Raw genomic sequence first — 23,653 nt, 5'->3', positions numbered from 1 at the left:
GCCTTGCATGCAGTACATCTTCATATCACGTCCCTTCGCTTCACACACACACACACACACACACAAATGCAACCGATATAGTCCACCGCTAACCAAGGATTTTCTCATTCCGGAGCAATATCCCCTGCGTGAGCCAGATGTAAGGAGAAGAGAGGGATGATTCTATCACATATGAGATACAATTCCCCTGTGGACGGCAGCAGAGAGCATGGAGATAGAGCAGCAGAGGGGAGACAGGGGAGGAGGCAGGGGGAGATTGCCTGTTTGCAACCAGTCGTTCAGAAAGACTTTTGGATTTCTCTTTACTGTAGCTAACTGAATCTGGACAGTAAGAGGTCATTTTGTTCTGAATGAAACCTAGAATCAAAGTTTTGCAAATAATGTTAATATACAACAGACTTCCGAAAAAGCGGATATGTAATGTATGAAAAAATACCACCAGTACAGTGAATAATTAAAGGTATATACAAGCCACACACAAGAGCAGTAATGATAAAAATTCATTTCTAAAAAACATTGACTATAAAATCTTCATTGCAGATGAACCAGGTAGGAAGATCACAAAGATTTCTAACTTCACTCTGCACCATAGACAGTTGCACCAAAAGCTATACACACAGTGTCCAGCACACAAATAACTCAAGTAACAGCATAGAGCAAAACTGATTGAGAGGACTAGTTCCACGAATCTTACAAAGAAGCAATGGTTTTAGTTTCACAGTGCAGTTCTTCCTTTTCACTCTTTTTCTCAGTGTTTTCTGACTTTGATGTAAGTACAGGCATCTAAACTATATACTGTATATTCACACTTGGCACCTGCCCAGTTAAACTTCAGAGCTAACGCCATCACCCACCGACCAGTGAGCAACTCAAAAAGAACGACCCCCCAGCTCAAGAGTTATATACTTTGCTCAGAGCACTTTAACATTGGTTTGAGAGGCAGGAGAGAGCACAGCTAATATATTTTCCCTGCACATATTTCCGCTTCTTATCTACGGGTTCGAACTCGAAACCTGGGTCGCATAACTTCCTTCCTCTGGCTTTTAAGGCACTTGCAGCCTGTAACACAGGTGGTGCAAAATAGGGTAAAGGTCAGACAAAGACTGAATGAACAGACTTTTCTGCCTGGGGGTTTGAAGTTGGCAATTTACCACTAAATTTTAAATTATATGTCTTATATTAGGCTTGTCAAACAGTTCACAGCATGTGCAGAGATAACAGGAGAGGGAAGCCTATTATCTGTGTGGATCTACTTAATCATGTTCTCATTGTGCCAACCACTTGAAAATGTGATGTTAGTGAAATTAAACTGTTTCTTGCTGATGAGAAGTCTCAGGGGACTTTCTTAAAGTGTAACGATGTCCCTCATCTTCTATCTAACTTCTATTCCTCTTTGTCGGAGCTCAGCAAAAAGTCCATCTAAAGTAACCATTCAATCCAGGCTCAAGGTCTGAAACAGGTGCTTCCTCATTTTAACATGTCCTAAGACATACCAGTTTTTGAGTAAATGATCTAGAATTCATTGAGGAGAGATTGTATGGCTGATTGGCTTTTTTTTTTTTGTTACCAAAAGGAAATATATAGACTTTCTAATGTCAGAGGAACATCCTGAAATGTAAGCGAGAACAAAGTCACGTAGTCTAGTTTGGTTTACATATTTGTCTAAATAACACAGTAGACACGGAGAAGAACTACACGGCCCTGTTGCTCTCACAAAGGGGCTCCATCCTATTTGTTTTTGATAACAGTGTTTTATTTGTCATATAAATCTGACAATCTGCTTGTCTCAAAATCACGTCAGCAGCTTATGAAAGACACAAGAATCCTTATTTACCAGGAAAGTGTAAGACAGTGAATATCAGAACTCAGGGAGCTGCTGGCTTTTATTCTGGTCTCATGCTCAAGGACTAATTTACACCTGGGATGCAAGGTGGGATCATTTCATTAACTCATAAACAGAAGTGCTAATTATCCAGGGACTGTCAGTGGGACATCGTACTTGATGCTACCGATTCAGATGCAGGGACAAAAGCATGCGAGGTGGAATGTTACTAAATATTGTGAGTAATTATCTTAATTGAAACAGTTCAATATGGACTCCTGATACTGGAAGTATCACAATGTTCAATCCATGGAGAAATGCACACAGCCCGGATTCAGAAACTGAAACAGCAGCACACCAGGCAAGTAATTCTTCAGAATCAGAGTGTGTTTATTGCCAAGTAGGTTCACACATACATGGACTTTGCTGTTGTGTGATTGTGCAATTATAAATATAGAAAAATAAGAAACAAAAATTAGATAGAAAAATAAATAAAGTGTCTCTAGGCTAGCAAATACAAGAGAGAAAAATGTTGAGGAAATGCTGCACAATTGTTGGATGTGAGGAAGCCAATATATAACTGAACAGCCTTTCCCAGGAAAGAAATAGTCGCTCACGCTTATTTTATTGGAAATGCTGGAGCATTTGTTCGGTTCAGCCCTGACTGGCCATCGCCAGTTGCATTTGCCAAGTTTTACCAAGCTTCAATAGTAGGCAGCAATGTTATCGGTGTTTGGCCTGGCCATGTGTCACTCATAAAATAGTCAGGAAAAGTAAATCAGGAAAGAGGCTCAGAGACACAAATACTCTGCTGTTGCTCAAGCTCAGAGAGCAGCATGAGAGAATTATACTGAGATGGTTTTTTGGGATATTTAAAACCACAAAACTCAAACACTGGAAACATGTAAATTGTGGGACCTTTACCTACTTTGCTGACTTAACATTGACTTGAACCTTAAGAGCCAGTAAAAACCGCCCGTCTATGTAAACCTCACACCGTTATCATAGGCTCTTACCACATCTGAGTTGCTGCTCACGTAGGTTGCGGAACTCCAGGCCGTGGAGGCGGTTGGGGAACACACACACCGTGTCGTTCCCAATCCTCACCGAGTTGCTTCGGGCCCAGAGGAGCAGCCACTTCAGCTGACAGTCACAGAATAAGGTCTCAGTGTGGAAGTGCCTGGTGGGAATACCAGCGTACAGTTACATACTGTGTGCTTGAGTTTGTGTCAGTGTATTTGAGCAAGTGCCTTTGATTTAATTAATTCAGCAGTTTAACTAATCGAGTGCTTTGTCACATTTTGACACGTCACAAAACCACCGGTGTAAATGATGAAATTAATGATGGTTTTATTCCATTGGAGTGTGCCAGTTCCAGGGTGTAAGCACTGTGCACGCTGACTCACTGGCAAGTGTTACTGGCCCACCTACACAGAACAGTCATCGGTAATGTCATTACTTACACTGGTGTTTTTTCTGCTAAAAAAAAAAAAGAGAAAATATCTGCAGTGAAAACGGCCTGAGACTTGTTGACTTTTACCCTTTTAACCTGCTGTACACTAAACAATAACCGCTGAGGTTTAATCTTTGATTTTGTGTTCTTGTATGTGTTTGCCTTACAGCACTCTGAGAGCCACGAGGTGTGTGAAAAGTCCCACAGTGAGAGTGGAGAAGATGTTGCCAGATAAATTCCTGTTTGTGGAAAAAAAGAACAGACACACACACAAGCACACATAAACACAAAGACATTCATTGAGAAACAGACCACTCCTCACAGGCACTTAATCCAAATTACTGTATTATGTATGCATTACTAAGGCCATATGAAACACCACAGTCTCTATACAACGTAAATTAAGCATTAAGCAATGCAATTCATATTCTCAATGTAGGGATTACTCACAATTTTGAGAGGTTGCCCAGATTGAGAAACATTTCGGGGGATAGACAGCCAATCCTGTTGTTGGATAGGTCCCTATGAGGACAAAAAAGGTAAAGAGAGAACATCCAGTGGTTCATGTAGAAATCATAAATTCTACTGATATTGTGGTCAAAACAAGAGACAGAGCACAATGGGAATCATCTACAAAAATATCTGAGTCTGTGTTAGTGTCTGTTTTCATGCTTGCTTGCCTTTTTAAAACAGAGGGGACTGAAACGGCTGTGAAAGCTGTGTTAGTAAACCAGTGCCATGTTCATTCATCCATTCAACATCCTCAAATATGTCTCCCGACCTTTTGTAACCTTTTACTCCTCACATAAGCGCCGCAGTCACACAACCGGACAAACACACGCAAACATATACACAAACACATGCACGCAAAAGAGTGGCTGAGCGCTGTCACGTCCGTGGCTCCGTGCCCTCGCACTCTGTAATTAAAGAGCTGCTTTGCTGGAGCAGCTGTGGGAAAATAAGCAGAGCACTCGAGTAATCACCAGTTGGGGAGCACTTAAATTAGCACTCTGCTGCTCCCCGAGCTCGGTGCACACGCGCCCCGAATCAGCCTGGCTAACTCGCTGCATGTGTGCCCGCCAGCCCAGAGCCCACTAACTATCAGGCTGAAATCATGTCACTCACTCTGATGCCTATATGTAGAAAAGCCAGGATGAGAGAATCCAATGAGAATATTACTAGTTTTCCAAAAATAACAGGAAAATAACCCCTAATACTAAACTCTTTTCCATAGCTTTGTGCATGTTTGTGTCACGAAGAGGACTCAATGTCTTTTGTAACTTCTAAAGACCAAGTGTTCATGGTGGCAATTCAAAATATTACATAATATATATTTAACTTTTGGAAGAAAAACCCTTTCTTCCTTTTACAAATGAAAAACCTTGCTGCCGGTGTCAGTAACTGTAATAACAGACAAATAACATCAAAACAATTAACATCCTTTTCTATAAGTATTACTTATATGTTTCAGTTAAAGAAAAAACATATGAATTACATAAACCCACAGAAAGCCAACAGTGATTAGTTAGCATGTTAGCAGATTTAGACACTCGTAGTGGCTAACTTGTTCCATCTCCATCGTACCCTTGATCCTTTAGCTTTCAGGTTGTAACAATCAATCAAGTGTCTCCCTCAGATTAATTACCAATTATTAACCATTACCTCTAAAGGCTTGTTTATGCTAAGCATTAGAATCATATATAGAAATGGACAAAGCCTTTTGTTTGTATTTGAAAGCTTACATATATGGATGACAATGGATGAAATGGAGCAGTACTACCAGAAATCGCAAGGGGGCGCTGTAGCCAATAGTTCAAGCGAGACCATCATCGGAAACAAGGAACAGATTTTCAAAATGGCTGAACATTTTTGAGGGAAGGCTTTGCAAGTTGGTAAGAATACAGGCATCTATATGCATATTACAATGTATTTATTGGCCTCACAAACATCTGCCGTTTTTGCCTCGTTTTGCCTCCTCCACTGTCGCCATGTTTGTTACTGGAAACTTTTAAGGCTGTGCTGCCTTCTAGTGAGTGTATTGTTTCACAACCATGCCAACGTGAAGTACGCTGAGACGTGTGACGGTGTGACATCATTTGAAAAGGATGCATCTATTTTCATTTGCAAAGGCAGCAGCAACAACAGGCTTAAGAATGACGATCTACTACCTTTGTGTGAATATTAGAAGTTGGGTGTGTTAGACAGCTGATGCCACTATTTTTGCAGCATGAGGCCAGTTAGTGCTAACAGATGACGTGTGGAGCAGTAGTCAAATTCAAACAGGTTCATCAATGTGAGGACCCAGACAGTGTCTTCAGTGGCCTTTTTTGGGGGGGGAGCCAAAGTGGACAATTATGCCTCATTAGCCTACTTTATAATTTATCCGCTAACTCTGTTTCCATTGCATTTTGTAATGTTTTACTTTGAGTGAGGCATTACCTTCCCCTTGATCTGTCATCCATATAAACTGTGTTATTGCAAGGTTTTTTTCAAATCTCCAGCATTTCCTCTGCTGAAAATGTCCTTAGAGACAAAAGGATGGAACTACATCCCTCAGCAGAAGGTCGGTGGTTCTGATCTCCAAACACTTTGTGGAGAAAGTGAATGACAAATGATTCCCCTCTCCTTAACCCCTGCAGTCGACGTCCCGTCTGCCAAAACATGACACCCTCCCTAATCACAGCAGGCAGCTCCCACTTGTGAATGTGTCCAGCTGTATTAGCATGAAGGACGGCGCTACTTAAGATCCGCCCTCAGTTGGCTTTGTCTGGAGCAGAAAAGTTCAGAGAAGCCTGAAATAGTAGTTTCAGCATATTTGCTTCACTTAAATATTTCAGTTCTCCCTTTCGCTCTGCAGTTCAGACACTTTTCTTTCTCGTCGCCTCTAAAGCCAGAGAACTTGTCCCCTGGAGAAGACTATTAGAAGGCTCCATCATACTTACAGTCTCCTCAGAGCCAGCAGACCAAGGAAGGCCCCGGGCTCCACTGTGCTAATCAAATTATTCTTCAGGTCCCTGGAGAAAAGAGAAAGAGACAGAAAGAGTTACAAAAGTTATGTCAGTCATCACTATCTATCTATCTATCTATCTATCTATCTATCTATCTATCTATCCATCTATCCATCAATCTATCTATTTATCGATCTATCTATCGATCTATCTTTCGCTTACAATACACCCCAGGGCTTTCCAAGAAAACATGAGTCATTCAAAACGTGCATGAAGATGTTTATATTGCTCACAGAGAAGGGTGCAGTCCGCAGACTAAGGGTTTGTTATCTACTGGGAATAAAGAGAAGGACTCAAGTCTTGCATAAGGACCAAAGTATGAAAAAAAAGAGAATTTGTACTAATTCTATAAATACAATTTTGAATTCAAATGTTGTATTATACATAAATGCTGGGGCCGATTGTTAGTGAGTGAGCGTGCACCTGTTGGCTGGACGGCACAAACTATTTCCTGCATGCTTGAGACCCGGACCACATCCAGTCAAGAGGCAAACACACACACATGTTGCGGTTTCCAGCCAAGCACTCCTTTTCCACCCCCACCGCTGACCCCAAAACCTCTGACGCTACTAAAAATGGATCTCAGAAAAATCTCCTCTCTGGTTTCTCTCCGCAGGCCAAAGAAAACTTCCTGAAATTGTGTCCCTGGTTTCCTCTGACTCCATACTGTGTGTCCAGTCAGTGTGATGAGAATGCGAAGTAAAGGTAGTGCCTTTTCCCAAAAAATGTGAGCAACAATGTAGCTCAACTCAGACATATGGGTCAAATCAGGGCCAGCCAAGAAAAACAGAACCAGACCCATAATAACTATCAGAGCCTAAACCATTGTCCCAAAGTGAAAATAAAAGTACTGCTGGAACTCTTTATTTGACATGTGGGACGGTTTGGCAGCAAAATCCCCTCTTTTACTTAATCACAGCAGAAGATAAATAACACACTGTACTACATTCAGTTCAGAATGAAAGATTTAAAGTGCACTAATAAATATTTCATCTTGAGACGTCTACATTACTATTACTAGAGTGCATGTATGAAAAACCTCAGTTGCTGTTGCTTTACAGTCACTAATGTTAATTTGCTCAGCGTACAGCATTAGTTACACATACAGAAGACGAGTCATCATTAGCAGCAGAAAATTGACTCCCATCCCGGGTTAATGATCTGTGTCTTGTATTTAATTGTTTGCTACATGGTTAAAACACACTTTGTCTGCATCATTAGGGCTCCACCACACATAACGTCCAGGCCTACGTGCACCTCCTGTATTTCTTTTTCTCTCTCTTTTGTTTTTCAGATATTACTTAAAGGTGTTTTTGAGCTGTAAACTAAATAATATGACTGTACTGTGATGGAACATATTAATGGTGCTTTTAATATAAAATTCTTACCAATTTTGGTTGCAGGTTCATTATCAGACTGTGGTCTATGGCTGTGTGTGATTTATTGGACATTGTTTTGGTTCACGAAGATTAGCCTTCTAACTAATCTTACGCTACCCTTCTGCCTCCACCCTATCTTGCACTTGCATTGCCTCTGCTCCAAGAGCTCTGGCTTTGGGTGTAACTGAGCTGGAGCCAACATCCCAAACTGATGTAGCTGGGGACCACCATGGTCCTCAGCCTTCTGTGACAGAGGGGCCTTGGGATTCTGTGTCACTCTCCAGTTTCATGGCCTGGAAATCACTCTCAGTCCCTCTCACGCCTAACCCTGGCCAGTATTTAGCATTTTTTTTATTATTATTAGTGGGCGGCGTAAGGCTCAAATCTGGCGGGTCAATTTATTTGAATTGGGGACTACTCAATCCTCCGAACAAGGGGCACCTACTCTTTCTTTTTTTAATTTTAAAAATGTCATCACAAGCCTGTCTCTTTACCAGGCATTTGAATGAATCTGTGTGCTTGGTTTGACCTCAACACCTGAACATCCACCCAAATAAACTTCCTTTTTCTGCTGACTTTTCACAATCAGATTTCCTAATGAGACTTTCTGTAGGCATCCCTCAGGATTCAACACACACAGCCACGCATTGCACACTGTAGGAAGAGCACTGATGTTGCCTTTCCTACCCAGGTCCAGTCAGGTCAGCTGGCGGCTAGCTCTCATCTCCGCTCTCGTCTTTGATCGTGTACAAACCGCTACAAAAGAGCGGACGGAGGATGGAGGTCAAGAGGGCAACCGCTGTGCCTGCAGCACCTCCTTTCATCCTGGGACCGTCTTGCGGCTCTCTGCTTTGCCGTGTTTGAATTTGCTGAACGTAGGAAATGTTTCCACCTCGTTGACTCGCTGTTGTACCAAAGGGTCAGAGGCCACTGCTCAGGGAGTGTACATGCAGCAATATGTGCTACTGTACAAGGAAATGCTGAATCCAGTTCTCCTCAATGTACCACAACAAGCAGCAGAGTGACGGTCACATGAGACACTTTTACAAAAAGCCAAATGGCCCAACAGGATCCAACACTCAACACAAACTGAGAAAAAGTATGTGAATAAATAAAGTGAACATGTAAGTTTAGTATTTTTTGGGAAATTTGGAAGATGCTTTAATTATGCCCGAATTTGTTCCAAATGATATCATATTGTAAATAAATATGATTTCAATGTTTACTGAAAAGCAATAATTATTATTTTGTCAATACTTTTTATTCCTTTTATGGATGGATAATAGAATTTGAGTTTCAACTGTATCCATGTTTGTTTTACTAGCTCCCTCTATGAGGTCATTTTTAAAGCCATATAAAACAAACAATGGCATAATGGGCCACACAACAACCTTTTGTCAAACCTGAGCCAAATTACTATTATAAATAATGATTGTGTGTTAAAAAGTGCAAGAGGGTCCAGACAGGAGGGGTCTGCGACATAATGCATCAGAATGAGTGCCAGAAAGTTACAACAATCAGAGGAAACTATTTGAAAGTGTTTTCTGCATCCTTTTCTATGAATAACTGTCTGCCACGTCCCAAAACGTCTTCTGTGAGTGAGCTCCACACATCTGCTCCTCTAAACAGGATAAAACAAACTCCAAGAAATATTTACAAAGCAAATATCGCATTGTGAGGTTTGTGTTCGAATCCGGCTCTGAAGTGCATCAGCGTCCAATTTGAGGAAGAAGAAACCCAGAGGGTCACGACTTGAAGAGTTCTCCTTCTTTTAACCTCCTGTCGGCACACACCCAAACTGCTGCTACTTGTTGTAAGGCCTTTGCTGTATTTACTGAAACTTCCAGCCATTTCCCACTGGTCTGTCCTTGGGATCCAATTTCTTCTCGGTTGTTACAGTCGAAAGCCACACAGCAGCACACATAACACTCATTGAGGTTTATTTCCACCCTTCTCTTTACTGCTCGTCCTGATGGTACCTCTGCACAGATCACCAGTCAAATATACTTAGACACAGATTTCTAAAACAGATTTCACTGAAAAATAGGTCCGGTAAGAGGGTCAAATGTTTTGTGTGTGAAAGAAATAGCGAGTTTAAATTAGAGGGGAGCTTGGAGTGTGCATTACCTCCGCCAAGCTGGCACCGTATCTCACCATGTTAAAGAAAGTGAAAACCAATTCCTTGATGTGACCGTTAAATCGAATCTGCTCCAAATTTGTGTGGGTTCTTCCTTGGGTCATGCCCCACTCTTCCAGACAGACAAACAAGCAGTATACAAATGGCAGTGAGAACATAACCTACTCGGAGGAGGGAAATATCCCATGTCATATGTACAGTAGTTAAGTGGTAGTGTGCAGCAGGAAACTGTACAGCACACACAGACCCACCTCCAGACTCTGAACAAGATTATATCTAAGCGCCATTAGAGAGCTTAAAGGTTCAGCGTGTAAGATTTAGGTAAAAGGGTTCTTTCGGCAAAAACTGAATATCAAATAATCCTAGTGATGTTTCCACTAGTACGTTTCATCCAAATTGTATATATTGTAGTTTTCTTTACCCTAGAAACAATGACTTTCATTAACATACTGTTTAACTTCTCCTGCCTGACAGGACACAAAATAAATCAAGGCAAGGCCTCATATAAATCCCACTATGAAGATGCTCCACACTCACAGGCAAAAGATATCTCAAAAAATGAAAAAAATAAGTCGCTCAAATAAAAGCCTTTTTTTCCATTAGTCCCACAACTTGGTTGGATTGAGCTTCTCATTGAAACAGAAATACTGCTTCTCTTCTCAGTTGCTGTTCATGAAACCCTACACTTCCTATGTTCACACTTGAATCTGCCACTTAAAGCTTTTCATGTAACAGCACTGGGTGTGCAGTAGCACCATAAAGCAACCACATTACTAACAGAGAGATGGAGAAAATATGAAAACAGGGGAAATAAAATCTAAGCTCTTAACCTGGTAATAGCCTATATAAAATAAAGATATGGTTCTTTGCTCAGTTAAGGTAAACGAAAGCCCTGGCCACTGCCAGTACACACACACACACACACACACACACACACACACACACACACACACACACACACACACACACACACACACACACACACACACACACACACACACACACACACACACACACACACACACAATGATACCTTTGTTGAGACGTGCCCCATATATCCACTGTAGATACAGCTGGAGCAGCTCAAATGAGATCAATGTTTAAACAATAACCATTTTCTACTCCCCCAGCCCTGTGTGTTTGAAGAGCAGCAGCAACCCTCAGTATAAACTCCACCATTTGTGGTTAATGTTTGAAAAGCTACTGAAGTGCTTCCCAATTAATTTAAACTGCACTGTATATCTTATCCTGCTCAATTTCTCCCGAGCCATGTGACCCTGAGGATATCTGCCTGCTCACTGTGTGACACTAATGGGCAGATCCTTCCCCGAATCTAGACAATTAACCACATCACACAGCCACACTGATACCGAGGTGTGCACGCACACCCACACACACACACATATGCTCACAGGCCATACACACACTGGACCACACACATGCTCCAGGCACGGCCACAGAGGAGCAGAGCACCGTTTTTTATGTTGAAAACAAACAATATTTAATCACAAACAGTCTCATTAAATGGATCTCGGCCCTGATGTAATTATCAAAATACCATCAGATTCACAAAAGGTCAAATATAACAAGAAGTACATAAGCAAATAAAAGCGAAGCTCGTGCGGCCTCTTGGGCACATGTCCAAATGGAAAGTGATGCCACATGATGTAGTCCATCATAGGCGCATTTAATGAAATGAGACGATGGCATATAATCGTTAGTACAACTTGAATCATACTTCTTCTCAGTGGCATGTTGGTGTCGGAATGTCTGTACACAAAGACACCTTGTTACAACCCAACAAGACCAACCCCATCTATGGCAGCACATAAATATGAATGTAAAACAATTAAGTTTAGTTTGGTTAACAGACAGAACATCTGCCAATTTGGATTATAGTTTAAATGTTGTTCTTGTATCACCTCAGATACAACGTCAAATATTGTATTTCATAAACTGTGAAGAACTGCTGCTTTTGTCTTTTTAAATCTATTAAATTGACTTGTGGGTTTTGTACAGTTGGATGGGAAAAGCATGACACTTTTTTCTTGGCCACATCGGTGCCATGGATTTCAGTATGTCTGTCTGCGGTCCAATCACAAGTGCCAGTGGTCATGGTCGGTCATGGTCACCAGAAAATGAACCTAGCAAATATTGTTCATTACTTGATATTATCGTAGCACTAAGATGATTGTAATGTATTTCATGTATTTATGTGGAATATCTCAACAGCTCTTGAATGAATTACCATGAAACTTGGTACAAAGGTTCATGATGTACACAGAATAAATCCGAATGACTGTAGTGATTCTTTAATCGTTTCCTCCTGACTTGTCTACCAATGTGTGGTTCACATTTCTGGTTTAAGAAAAAAGTCCCAACAACTATTTGTTGTTGTCGAAACATTCCCATCATGCTCAGCTTTGTTTACTGCTGCAGCGAGCATGGCTCTTGTTCACAACCATTTATGGACATTTTATAAACTAAATGATGAAAAAAATAAATAAAAAAGGATTATGCAAATAATCAAAGCAGTTGCAGCCTGAGCTGATCCCATAACAAGTCCTCCAACCAAACAGCCATGTCGCTTGTCACTTCCCTTCAAATACGACCAATAGAAACCAATAACATGCCCTTTGGTGTCATAGTAACATTGTGAGAGAGTTTGGCCCTAGGTACATGAAGGTGTGTGGATCACAAAGTTTTCGTGAATTTCGTCCCTTCAGAAGATCATCTTGAATGTTTTATCAATCACTGTAATAAAGGAAGCAAATGATAAAAAAGGATCTAAGTGGATTTTTAGTAACATCAAGGTCAGCAAAATAGCATCAGCAAACTCTTGTATGTTAATTTTCTCTTCATAAATCCGATTACTTAACCATATACAAGTTTCAGGCTCTAATTTTTCCTATAGTCATTCACACCTGCCACCCTGCAGTAGCTCCATTGGCCTCCAGATGTGCTACACCCCCAGTTTGAGAATTGCTGATTTGGTGAACGGTTGTGTTTTGGGATAAAGTAAGTACAATCTTAAGGTTAGAAGACTTTCATCATCATGGTTATAACAAACACACAGAGAACGCTGTGACACGGTGATGATTAAAGACACAACGCTGGTTTCACACTTTCACACAGGGAACGAACTACTGACTGAAACTCCTGTTTTAGCCACTCACCCCATTAAGTCCTTCTTTATGTCACCTGACTTCCCCTTTGCACCTTCCATGATTACAGCGGCCACTAGAGGTTCTCTAACATTAAGACACAGCCACGTATCGTATTAAACTTCTTGCACAGACGACCTATGGGGTCACTTTTGAAAGGACAGTCTGAATATCATGACAGAGGTTGATAATACCAACTTTTGAGTTAAAGTTAACTTAAAGAGCAGGAAGTGAATCCCTTTCTTTATTCCTCTCATTCCTCCTGTTAAAACTCTCTCTGCCGGTGTCATGTGCTTGACTAAGTGTTACGTACATTGGCACCGACACTGATGCTAATATGGAATGTGTTTATTGAAACCATTTATTCACTTGTTAAATATTCATGGATCAGTTTGCAAATGCTTTGAGGGAAGGTTGGGCCACACGCTCTGAATAACAGCAAACACTCACCCGGACTGATAACCACGGACTGGAATGTTACTAAATACGTGTTGACAGCCATTGTGACAGCCTTGTAGCTACCAGTGCCAGAGAAAAGAACAGCTATGGACTTTTCCTCTGTGTGTTTATATTATATACAGGACCTGTGGGCATAAATTAATTATTCAACCTTCTTGGCAAGATGACACGGCGCACAATCAAATAGCCTATTTGAAACAGTCAACACTCATCACTGTAAAGCTGGTATCATTTTGCATAAAGGGTGAAGTTATTTTTATGTTTCATTTTGACAATATATTTCATATCTGACAGGTTTTCAAAGAGGAGCGATGCAAGTCTTTGCCACTTAAACGTCTCTGAACGCAGTCAAGGCGAAGATGATTTCACATTTCTCCAACGCAGCCGGAGTGCAATTTATTCCTGGTGGGTGGATGAGCAGTGCTTATGGGATATTTGCTGTGATTTTCACTTCTGTCACTTATGTAAAGACACCTTCATTCCAGCCTACACTCCAAATTAAAACAGTCACATCAAGCAGTTCCACAGCAGACAGAGGAAAAAGAAACCCCCCGAAGTGTAGACAAAGATTTTCTTTGTCAACACTTCCACAAATGCTTCCTATTTTTGAACCACTGTTCTCATCAGCGTGAGATATTTCTATCAGAACAAAGCAAAAGGTTAAGGAGAGTGTGAAGCAATTTCTTCTGAGAGCTGCTTTTGATCCGAGCCCTCTTGCTCTCTTGCAATTTTTAAAACAGTAGAACACAACAAAAAGGAGAAACAACCCCAATACCCCCAAACTGTAAATAAATATTATATGTTTCTATGAAATCATGACGTATTTTGCTGCATCCATCTGTTTACTTGGAGGAGACTGTGAATAACTGCCCATAGACGTGAGGCAGAGGTGAGACAGAAGACGAGTCTGCCTTCTCCGTCTCTCCATCAATAAAAAATCGGTCACACCCATGGCTTTGACATGCTTGACCTCAACTGTGACCCGGTCAGGGTCTCCTGTAAAAACAACAATAAAATAATCTCAAGGCTTCGCTTTGATCCATTTAGGTTTTCATCTAACTCCATGTCCTCTCTAAGGTAAACAGACAAAAAAACAACAACATGCTTTTACGTGAGAAAGGAAAACCTGGAATACAGATCATCACTGCAATGGCAGACTGATGCACGCACAAGCTGAAGCAGAATATAAATCCAAATACATCATTATATATTTATAGTGAACAAATTAAAAGAGACCAATGTAAGACTAAAATCAGAAACATGCACTGGGGGTTTAATCAGATGAATTAATTAAGGGTTTTCTCTACCACCATAAAACTAATGATGTGTTACAACACAGACTGTATATAAAGAAAGATGACATGACAGATCCCAAAAGTGAAGCCAAAGCATCTTGATCGTCACCTGGTGGCTGACTAAAGTAGAGGCCTCCCCCATGTTAGCAGATGGGACATGGTGTACATGTTAAATTAATTCTTCTCAAAAATGGCTTTTGTCATTTCACGTACCGGTCTTTGTTAAGTTTGGTTTTAGAAACTATTTTGATAGGGAAACTTCATGATTTTCAGAAAGACTGACTCACTAAACACTGGTCAAATAACGTTTTTAGAATATCACAATTCACACCCCAACATACAAAGATTATTTGATTTGCGACAGAGTCAATAAGAACTGAGAGGAACAGGGTCGTTGTAGAAAATAATGGTGAGGACAGATATAAAGAAAAACAAGTGCATTTCTGTAAGAGGAGTAAACATATTGAATAATAACGATGACGAATTGAAAATGTTTAACTCACTTTTCATGTTAAAAAAATCATAAGAAAACAAGATGATTAATAAATACACAGTTGTAAGTCGACATGTGTCGTCCATCTTTATTTAAAGTCTATGGTTTATAATTATTAACTGAATGGACAGAAAAAAAAACAATATGCATTTTTCCTGAAGCTTACACTGTAACAAAATTTCCTGTTAAATTACAGTAAAGTACTGGCAGCTACAGTTGCCAGCTTGAAACTGTTATTCTACAGTGTACCTACTGTGATCTACAACAACAGTTTAGTACTGTAAAAATATTACAGTACTGTGCTGTATGGAAAATAAACATTACAGTATTATACTGTCAGCTCTTCGGTTGCAATTATACTGTTATTTTACAGTTCCTACAGTATTCTCCATTAACAACTTATTACTGTAAAACTGTTGAATGTGATCTTCACAGTGATATAAACAAATGATTTAAATATTTTACATTTAAAAATGAAAACCCCTGAAATAATAATAATTATAATTATAATAATTATAATAAATGAAAAAAGCTATCACAGAATTGGCTCAGACAAGAGATGGCCTTACAACATTAGGCATTTATTAAAGCTGAACATTTTCAGTATCTACAAAATCCATGTTGTCAGAATTTTTTCTTGAACTATGACAAGTGATGGAAAACATTACATTCATTAACTTTTGTATTTTCCTCCCCCGGGCCAATTCAACTTCATTTAACCTTACTGCTAGTTTTTTTCCTTCCTCCTTCCTCCCTTCACCCAAAGACAACAGTTGGGTTAAAGTCACTGCATCAAACGAATAGCAGCTAAGAAAAAGCTAACTTAATTACAAACATTCCATTAACAATAACATGTCAAACAGGCTCTCAACGATGTTGGGTCCAAAATGAACCTGGACATCTGAGACAGATGGACTGAACTATACTGGCTAAATAAAGCCCCACTCAAAGTCCATCAAATTTTTTAGTAGAGTGGCCACATGGGGATTCACCGTTGTTGCCTTTTTGTGGACCAGCTTCCCCGTCTTCTTTGACACCACCTTCCCCTGGCTGGTCTTTCTTCCCCTCTCAGGATTAATCCCAATGAGGCGCCTAAAATGTAATAATAGAGAAAGTATATAAGATATTAGGTATGGTAAGTAGAGATAATTTGCATTTAATATGGAACCCTATCACATTAATTGAATAACAAATTAAAATGTCTTTTAATGATAATGACCCCTGTGTCTCATAATTATGAGAGAATTATCTAAAACTATTTATGAGAAACAAAACATTCATTATTCAGGATTACAACAGATCAGTTGTTGCCATTATTACAGTATCTATTAAACTTTGATTTGAGGGTGGCATTAGGAAACATTATGTTTGGGAATTTTTATCTTTGGCAAAGTTCAACATATAGATACTTTACAGAGCTGGGAAGATAGGTAACATACTCAAACAATATTTCTGGCAGAAAATTTACCTTTGAACAAACTCCAGTGTCCTTGCAGCTTCTTCTTGGTATTGCATGTTGAACACATAGTACGTGGCGAAAACTGCAGCAAGCCCTGTGATGAAGGTTTTTTGGATGCCTTCACAGATGACCTGGCTTTCGATGCTGATCATCCAATGTCCCAAAGTGACTCCATCACCAGCAACTAATGCAGACAACAGTTATGGAAAACAAATATGGGTATAAGGGCCTTATATGAGGATAAGAAGTTCACAGAAAAATCCACCCCTTATAGATTATTTTATTTTTTTAACAGTAATGTTTTGTGCAACTTGATGTGTTTGTGTGGCATTAAAGCAATTTTTTTTGTTGTTTAACTGGTGTTTTAGGTCAATACACACATACATTGAACTGTAGTGCTAAGAGGAAAGCTGGACAGAAATGTGTTGGTGTATTCATTGCAATGTCTGTGTATTTTGCAGAATAACACACTAAAGACAGAATATAAAAAGTTACACTGAGTCTCTGTTCAAGTGTGCAACACCTATCCACACATGTTCTACTGTATTTATATCAGGTATCATAAATTATCTTATTGCAAATCATTAGTTTCCACAACTTGAGATAGCAAAAAGAATGATGAGAGAACTACATCCATGACAGACCACGATAAAACTTAAGTTTAGGAGACAGATACAGAAAGAGGAATTAGACAGATGACGACACTGAAAGACAGACTGACTTTGTTCAATACTCCACGTCATGCTTTTATGACACTTACCCAGTAGAATCAGTCGTGGACTGGATGGCAGCGTCAGGGTGCGCTCAACATCTGCTGCTGTGGCAGACATCTGTAGAACATGGACAACAGTATCCAAATTAAGAATGGAATTGCATGTACAGTCATTGTAGACACAAGAAATATTGCTAAACAAAACTTACATCAGCTAAGAGTATCAGTCCCTCTCTTCTCTCATCAAAGTAGGCCATCAGTAACTGGATGATGCAAAGAGTCAATTCCCCATCTTCAGACTGTACATCTTTGTTCTTCAGTTTTGTCCTTAAATACTTCTCTATTCCTTGTCCACATTCTTCAATGGATAGCTCCAAGGCACGCAGAACGCTGATGTCAGTTAGTAACTCAAAGTGACAGTAGAGACCCCTTGGGGTAAAAAGGTAGGGCCACTGGATTCTTAAATCTTCAATGGAAGGTGCTGGAGTCTGATTGATGTGGTTACGCTGAAGACAGAATGTTGTTTTCATGAGGTTTATCACTTCTGCCCTCTCACTACCTTGAATACCTTCCTGCCTGTAGATGTTCACCAATTGTTGCCGCTTCTGCTCCACTGTCTCATCGGTTTCTTCAGGTGGAGGGTCCGGCTGAAATTGTGTGCATCCATAAGAATCAGTTGGCCTCTGCAGTTGTCCAGCCCGTCTTGATGTTCGGTGTCGTTTCAATGTCCCTGCACGGTTCATGTTCTCAATTCGCGTTTTCACTTGAGAAAGGAGTGACGTAAATCCACCAGCAACGATGACACCTCCTGTTGTCATATCAGCAAAACTTCTGGGGTACTGCTTGACAATTTTTTGGCAGATGACAAGACATTCGCTGCGTGTGGGGTTAACCTCATACTTTCTCATTTCATCAGCAAGAATTCGTATCATTTGGCGTCGCTTGTCAGGAGCAGGTCTCTTGCTGTCGGCAATGGCTGACTGCACTTCCTCTGGCATTTTATCCCATGGGACTTCAAAGGTTTGATGCCACTTACTGGATGTGTTGGCTGATTGTCTTGGGCTGTGTGAAGTACATGGTGTTGATGGTTCTGAAGAGCTTGACAGGGATGAAATGCAGGACAGTGAAGATGAAGAGCGAGGCAATGGACTAGAGAGCGAAGTCAGACTTGTATGTGTTGAGTCATCGGGCAAGACTTGTGGATCAAGTGTGACTGTAGTAAATTCTAGAACACATGGAAATAAAATATATTATTATTATCACTGTTTCAAATATTTGTCACATATGCATGCAAACTCTTATCATAAACACTAGAGATTGTGAGTTTGTATGGCAATTCAATTTATTGTTTTGAATAGACTTAAAGCTACAGTATAATAATAGAAACTGTATAGTCTGTGGCCAGCCCGAATCACTGTCTTGTTTTTGACCAAGTACTGCAGCTTTAACTGGACATGAAAACACTATATTGATAATACTTACCCATTTTGAATGCCTCCAGAAGTTTCCTTTGCTGGATAACAGGCAAGAGATCTTTGAGGTCATCTTGCTGCACATATTTGAGGTCCTCTGTTGATTCCACACCCGAGATTTCAAGTGCTGTGATGATCTGTTTTTTAGTATCCTCAGACAAATTGGGCAAAGTCTTGAGGATGATGACCTTTATTTCATCACCAATGGATGACATGAATCTAAAATGTTGGGACAGAATGATGAAGAGTTAGCAAAGACATACCCCAAACTGAATACTCAGGCAGTGGGTAGTGATCAAGGAGCTCTGCTTGACTGACACAGTAGTAGGCTTCCTGCATTGGTGAAGTGTGGTAAGCATTCATCTCTGGTTGACGAACAGCCTGATATACCTCAGTGATGAAGTACACGGATGAATTCTTATGAATGATAGCCTTTTTGATTTTTCCCACTACAAGGCCATCATCATTATGACCTACAACAACAAACATGTTGCTCTTATATGTTGTCCCTTTTACTGTCACATCATGACTAATGAGGGTATTTAGATGATCAAAATTAAGATGAGCAACTGACTGTCTGATCTTATCATTGTAGTCTCCTAAAATAAATTCAGTTCCCTTCTCTACCACAACAGATGGTGGAAACAGTGTTCCAGCACTTAGAAAAGACTGCAAAAGCTGATGTCTTTCAGCTAGGGTTCCACAGAGGTTTTTGAAATTGTGCAGCCTTCTTGCACACTGTTTGAAATAAGTGTGCTTACTTTCAAATCTCAGTGTCCATAGACGGATGAGTGGCCCAAATTGAACAATGAGTTCTGGATAATGATTTAGGTAGTGATGTTTAGGTTTGAGTGGATGATCCGCAAAAGTCTGCTTTCTGATGTACAAATACTCATCTATCAGGACTCTTAAATATGCTACCTGGCCTGTGGAAATGGTTTGAGCACATACCAGCTCCACGATCTCTCTCAGCTGTAAAATAAGCTGCCACGCCTCACTCTCTCCAGGGCTTTTTATTTTATCACCAATTAATAATGGCAACATTCTCAGGAAACACCAATTTTGAACTGCATGTCCAGAGAGTTTTCCAGCCCCTGGGTTCACCTCACAAGGTTTGTTGTTGGCGTCATTGCCAAGATATTTAAACTGGTTAATGCGCCGATTCAGTTCAACGTAAGTAAACTCTTTTTCTTTTAAAACAAGGTGGTTGAGGTACAATGCTAAATCTGTAGAGACAACGCCCTCAAAAAGGTCATGGCCAAGACAAGGAGGTAATCCAGGGTGACATACATGAAAATATGCCAGTTGATTGAAAATGGAGTCAAATTTAACACCACAACAGCCCCTTGCTTCCACATTATGACTTGCAGCCTCAGTGTTTTTATGATACGATTGTGGTGTGCGGTCAGGGCCCTTAGCCAGAGGATCTCCCTGAAATGCTACCCGATCAATCTCACAATATCTGCAAAAATGTGAGCTCTTGCTAAAATTTTCAGTGAAGCCCCCAATGTTGTGTGAACCCAAATTGTCTCCTGCTATGGCACACAGGGTTCCCTTGTAGAGCTGGCCATCCGGCAGAGTTACTCCATTCAGCTCAAGTTCCTTCAAATCTTTCACAAGAGGGCCAAACACTAGATCCTGTCCAAAATATTTATAGTCTTGCTCTCGACAAAGCAGCACAAGTTGCATGTGATCAATACTTGATCTGTTGTAGGGCAAAATATTTGCAAGGGTCAGATACACGGCCAAAATCTTGTGCTTTTTCCTCCCGGACCCTAGGGGGTTGACGACTTCAAAGGAATCCTGATACAGGATTACACCTAATGCAGGGGCTGTGTGCTTGAGCAGCAAGTTCTTTTCAATAATTGTACCATCCCACACATCCTGTAAAACATTATCAGGTTGTACTCTGGTGTTTGCCTGCTGCAGTTGCTCCATCACTGACTCTGAGGACAAGAGAGACTCAATGGTGTTTTTCACAGGAACATATTGTCCAAAACATTCTTTGCCTGACTCATTCTGACCAAAGTACATGGACAGTGGCTCCACATAATTAAAGTTACTTTTAAAAAAAGTTTTTCTTTTATGGTCAGTTTTCAGTGTCTGGGTATTGCTAGCCCTGTGGAGATCCTCATTTTTCAGTGTAACTATGACAGTATTTATGTCAGCTTCAGAAAGTCCAAGTGATGTCAACTTCTCATTAAGCTTGGAAAGTTGGTGAGATTGATTGATGTCATGTATTTCCTGATAATGTTCAATTATTGTTTGAATAGTAGAGGACGGAAGGAGCAATTTAGCTTGTAATTTCAAATAAAACAAGGCCAAATGTCTGATGAATTCCCCTTCATCTGCTCTTTCTGGGTAGACCTCCATGTCTTCATCACTGGACTGACTGGGATTCTCAAGCTGTGTATAGCAGCCCTCATCATTCCGATTACTGGTGCTGCTTGTACTTGCTATGGACTCAGCTAGACTTCCTTCAGTGTAATCTTTATGCTTTCTGGACACATGCGATGTGAATGTTGACTTAACTGTAAATTTTTTGTCACATTGTCTGAAAGGGCACGAGACTGTCTTGCTCTCAGTTATATGACTTTTCAGGTGCAAGAGAAGACCCCGGATATCCTCACATTTTGTACTACAGAGGTCCATATGACATGTTAAATCTCCTGCATTATCCAGTTTAGTTACATTCTTTACATATTTATGGCGATGAGTGTGAGAGCGAAAGGCCGAAAACTTAGAAAAAGCTCTTGTGCATTCACGGAAACCACACTTGAAAGATGCATTAGGCAGACAACTATGAGTTCGCATGTGCCTGACATGTGCAAATGTATTCCTGCAGGTTTTACCACATATGTTGCAAGTTATCATGTTTTAACTACAGGCCTTCACAACAAAAAAATCTTTAGCTACTGTATATTACATTAGTGCATATTTGAAGCTACTTTTTAGCTTTTTGCATCAACCTGCATAACAAGCTTCTCCCTATAAACTCTCATAAACCGTTTTACTTGAAAAAGTAAAACAACAAATGGTAAAATACAACCTTGTAGCCCACCTTAATTATATCTGACAACAAATCAAATGCCCAAGTCAACTTATGCTGATTTAAGTTATGTGCTTCAACAGAAAGCTAAACTTTTGTCCACTTTGTTGCTAAATGAGTTACGTATGCTAGCGTGTGGCACGTACTTTCGACCCAATCTTTTCGGCAAAAAACAGTCAATAAAATGTGAATCCAACACAAAATCACATTAGCATTATGCTGACATTTGCAAGATTATATTTACCTTCTTAAGAAAGCCACGGAGACAGGATGGATGAGGGTGCGCTGCGCAGTTGACGAGAGAACGTTGAGAAAAGCAGAAGGTGATGCCTCTCGTGCTCCATCCAGTTTGGTGCTTTCAGTTTAAGAGTCCAGATGAAAAGTAATTCCTCATCTTCTTGTTGTGTCCTCAATCTCAAATAAACACACTGATGTGTAGGCCTATTTTTCATTTCATTAAATGTTTTATTTTGCTCAGATGAAGTATTAAACGGACCGAAGATCAAGTCTGATTTAAAGTGAAACTGAACTGAAAAAATACTGTATTATACCGTAAGATTATAGGTAGCTTGCTGTAAAAAATAAATAAATACTGCTTTTTACCGTAAGATTTTACAGGAGCTTGCCGTTAATATTTTGTTCCTCAAAAACATCAGAATTTACAGTATTCAACTGTATTAATGGAAAACGGTACACTACTGTGCAAAATATCCAGTATTTTTACAGCAATTTGTTACAGTGTACATTCAAGAAATGGAGGTTGTCTCATATTTCAGGACCAAACAAGTGTGTCTATTAATTGCAAACATATATTATTTTTGAATGGAAAGAGCTCCAGTGTAACAGTGAGGGTTAAGTGTGTCAATAGAGAAACCAAAATTTATCAGCTTTAAAAGAGTTTCATTAGTCCACTTTAAACTGCAGGAGTTTCTGAAGTCTGCTGTAACATGTGCTGCCACAGAAGACAAGCCTACATTTGTGAATGTGGACAATTGTAGAAGACACCGGCGAAAATGTCAGTTTGTGGTGATGAGAGCCGATAAGAGCAGACGGTGGTGTTGTAAACCAAAACACATGATCTCTGCAGCAGAATATATTTGCGATACATTCTCTGCCTGCTGCTCCATCCGTCACCTGAGTCCTCGAGAGGATTTGTCGTGTTGTGAACACGTCTGGGCAGAAAATCATGTCAGAAAAAGGCACATGTGAGAGGACCTAGAGTGACAAACCTAGAGGAACAGACTCATTACAGTGCCTCAGAAAGCTGACTCCTTCAGTCACTATATTAGCTACAAGGACAGTGAGATTTTAAGTCAGCCGAGTATGAGAGGATCAGAAAATTGCAATTGAAATCCATTCACTGACAGTATTGTTTTACTAATGTTATTTCACATGGTGCACAGACTGGTCACTTATAGAAATGTGAAGGATTACCTCAGGACATTGCACTCACTTCATAGAAGAGTGGATCTGGCTTTACTTCCGTGCACTGTGAAAAACAACAACCTGTGATGTTTCTTTTGTACATATAATAATAAGATAAATGAATATGGTATATATAAAAGGTGCACTATCTCACCCCCACTGCCACCACAGCAACAAACGAAAGGAAACCCATGGAAAACCCTATGATTGCACCATTTCAGTCAACTGTAGTTTGTCAATCTACTGTGTGTTAATAATGTAAAATGTAATGCTTCATAATTTGAGTATTAAAGGGAAAAAAAAACATCTTTTTGTATTTAATTTAT

General features: G+C 40.0%; 2 protein-coding genes across 3 annotated transcripts in view; both read right to left on the bottom strand.

Moving 5' to 3' along the window:
- LOC109629638 (adhesion G protein-coupled receptor A3) overlaps positions 1 to 23,653 on the bottom strand; it is a 172,984-nt gene that overhangs the window by 131,535 nt on the left and 17,796 nt on the right. The window contains 4 exon segments of the mRNA XM_020087410.2: positions 2,839 to 3,002; positions 3,443 to 3,514; positions 3,726 to 3,797; positions 6,218 to 6,289. Coding sequence (XP_019942969.2) covers positions 2,839 to 3,002; positions 3,443 to 3,514; positions 3,726 to 3,797; positions 6,218 to 6,289 — 380 coding nt within the window.
- LOC138413695 (uncharacterized) lies at positions 15,380 to 22,640 on the bottom strand. Of its 2 annotated transcripts, none has more exons than XM_069539100.1 (6): positions 19,172 to 22,640; positions 18,864 to 19,072; positions 17,591 to 18,606; positions 17,430 to 17,499; positions 16,679 to 16,853; positions 15,380 to 16,302 (listed from the first exon to the last, which is right to left on the bottom strand). In XM_069539100.1, exons 1-6 carry the CDS (start codon positions 19,210 to 19,212, stop codon positions 16,140 to 16,142), a joined length of 1,674 nt encoding a protein of 557 aa, XP_069395201.1. In that variant the 5' UTR covers positions 19,213 to 22,640; the 3' UTR covers positions 15,380 to 16,139. The 2 variants fall into 2 exon arrangements, with proteins under 2 accessions (XP_069395201.1, XP_069395202.1); XM_069539101.1 differs by having other exon boundaries at positions 22,147 to 22,640.

The sequence above is a fragment of the Paralichthys olivaceus genome, chromosome 14 (genome assembly GCF_024713975.1).
Source record: "Paralichthys olivaceus isolate ysfri-2021 chromosome 14, ASM2471397v2, whole genome shotgun sequence".
NCBI lineage: Eukaryota > Metazoa > Chordata > Actinopteri > Pleuronectiformes > Paralichthyidae > Paralichthys > Paralichthys olivaceus.
Note: the sequence above shows the minus strand (reverse complement) of the source record. Positions and strands in the feature narration are given on the sequence as shown.

What these genes read in the sequence shown, in the direction of transcription:
- LOC138413695 (XM_069539100.1), bottom strand. Translation starts at nt 19,212, where the DNA reads ATGCTTACCACACTTCACCAATGCAGGAAGCCTACTACTGT. An exon ending in GACTGATACTCTTAGCTGAT is followed by an intron (nt 17,500 to 17,590) that starts GTAAGTTTTGTT and finishes CATGTTCTACAG; the next exon opens with ATGTCTGCCACAGCAGCAGA. An exon ending in ACACTGGAGTTTGTTCAAAG is followed by an intron (nt 16,303 to 16,678) that starts GTAAATTTTCTG and finishes ATTACATTTTAG; the next exon opens with GCGCCTCATTGGGATTAATC.